At 35.1% G+C, this 2,523-nt stretch overlaps 1 protein-coding gene across 1 annotated transcript; it reads left to right on the plus strand.

The window, feature by feature from the left end:
* Positions 1-454: 454 nt before the first annotated feature.
* Positions 455-1,962, plus strand: LOC140857162 (uncharacterized). The gene is made up of 3 exons (XM_073255677.1): positions 455-848; positions 1,492-1,812; positions 1,916-1,962. Exons 1-3 carry the CDS (start codon positions 455-457, stop codon positions 1,960-1,962), a joined length of 762 nt encoding a protein of 253 aa, XP_073111778.1.
* Positions 1,963-2,523: the final 561 nt, after the last annotated feature.

Raw genomic sequence — 2,523 nt, forward strand, 5'->3', positions numbered from 1 at the left:
AATCAAAGGGCTATAGGCTGTATAATCTGGAAAAGAAGAAGATTACCATTAGTCGGGATGTCATTTTCAATGAAGAGCTTCAATTGAGTGGAAGAATGGCAATGACAATAGCACGTGTGTCATAATTGATGATTTCAGCACAAAATCAGCACATTCAAGTGAAAATGGTGAGAGTTCTTCATCAACTTCTAACCCTTCACCATCTACAAGTTCAAGTTCCTCCACTCCTACTTCAACATCAAAGAAATTGAGAAATTTGGATGACATTTATCAAAAATGCAACTTTTGTGTACTCGAACCTGAAAATTTTGAAGAAGCCATCAAAGAAGAAGCTTGGAAGAAGGCTATGAAAGAAGAAATTTTAGTTATCAAGAAGAACAATATATGGGAGCTTGTTGACAAACAAAAGACAAGAATATTGTAGGAGTCAAATGGATCTATAAGATCAAGTATAATGCTAACGTTCCATCAAAGAAACAAGGCAAGATTGATAGTGAAAGGGTATTCACAACAGTTCGGCGTCGACTATGAAGAAATATTTGGACCGGTTGCCCATTTGGATGCAAGTAGAGCTTTCATTTCTCTTTCTGCCCAAAAGGGTTGGTTGCTATACCAACTCGATGTCAAATCAGCCTTCTTGAATAGAGAATTGAAGGAAGATGTCTATGTTGAACAACCACAAGGATTCATCATCAAAGGCAAGGAAGACATGATGTACAAACTCAAGAAACCTCTCTACGGATTGAAACAAGCATCAAGAGCATGGTATGAAGAGATTGATGGTTACTTCAATCAAAGAAGCTTTGAAAGAAGCAAAAGCGAGCCTACCTTGAATGTCAAGAAGCAAGGTGATTCTAATATCCTTATTATTGCACTTTATGTTGATGACTTAGTGTTTACAGGAAATAATAAAAAGATGATTGAATACTTCAAAAATGATATGATGAAGAAATATAAAATGAGTGACATGGATCGTCTACATCATTTTCTCAGCATGGAGATTTATTAAGCTGAAGATGGAGCCTTTCTCTGTCAAAGAAAATACACAATTGATATTCTCAAGAAGTCTGATATGTTCGGTTGTAAACCAGTAGCAACTCCACTTGTTGTAAATGAAAAATTGAGAAAAGATGATGACGGAAAGAAAATAGATGCAGCTTTCTACAGAAGTTTGATCAGAAAATTATTATATCTAATGATTACAAGACGGATATTATGTTTGCAGTAAGTTTACTCTCAAGATTCATAACCAATCCAAGTCACATTCATCTTGGAGTAGCCAAAAGGGTCCTAAGATACTTGCAAGGGGCTTTGGATTATGGAATTAAATTTTCTAGCAATACTAATATGAAGTTAATTGGCTTTTGTGATAGTGATTGGGGAGGATGCATTGATGATATGAAGAGCACCTTTGGTATGCATTTTCACTTGATTCGGGTATATTCTCATGGAGTTCAAAGAAGCAAAAATCAGTTGTGCAATCTTCTGCAGAAGCCGAATATGTTTCAGCTCTTATGGCCACTTCACAAGCAATTTGGTTAAGAAAAATTCTTGAAGACATTGGTGAAAAGCAAGAGGAAGCTACTGAACTGTTTTGTGACAACAAATCAGCCATATCTATGGTAAAGAATCCAACATTTCACAGCTGCACTCGGCATATTGCAATCAAGCATTATTTCATCCAAGAAGTAGTTGAAGAAGGTGAAGTTCCAGTTCAGTTTTGCAAGACAAGTGAGCAACTAGTAGATATCTTCACAAAAGCTTTGCCAATAGAAAAATTTCAGCAGCTTAGAGAATTTTTGGGAGTTCAAGGTCAGCACATTAAGGGGGAGAATGTTGAGAGTTAATGTGCTAGGTTTCCTAAGTACAATATCTATTTCCTATGTAATTAATTAGTGTATGTTTTACTAAGCAGGTACTGTTTCCTATGAGATGAATTGGGGAGAGGAAGAGTTGAATTAATGATGAGAGTTCAAGAGACATTCTGTAATCTCTAAATAGATGAGACTTCTAGCATGAAATGTATGCAGAAAAATTATCAAGAATGAAAAACTAGTTCTTCCTCTCATATTCTGTCCATCAGAAACTTCTTAGTTCAATTCTTATTTCCATCGTAAAGCACGACAGACTTCCTTCCATCTACAGCATAGATAACGAAGCTGATATCAAACTCTAAAAGATCTGCAAAATCTAATCCAAGAGTTGATATCAAGATCAATCATTCTTTCACTCCAGAGATACAACCAAACCCGAGAAAAACATGCAAGAAAATGTCAGACATACTATGTGCAAAAATGATTTTTTTTCTTTCCACTTTAGAGGCCACAAATGCCTTGCCATGCCCCCCCAATCTCAAGATTGGAAGCGGATTCATTTTATTCGTGAAGATTTTTTTTCTAAAATATTATTTTGAAAAGCTGATTTTTAAGAATATGATATCTGAAAAAATAATTTTTAGTGTATTTGGTTGATTATGAGAAAGTGGCTTACTCTATAATAATTTTTATTAGGTTGAACATCCAC

Source organism: Elaeis guineensis, chromosome 1, assembly GCF_000442705.2.
Source record: "Elaeis guineensis isolate ETL-2024a chromosome 1, EG11, whole genome shotgun sequence".
Lineage (NCBI taxonomy): Eukaryota > Viridiplantae > Streptophyta > Magnoliopsida > Arecales > Arecaceae > Elaeis > Elaeis guineensis.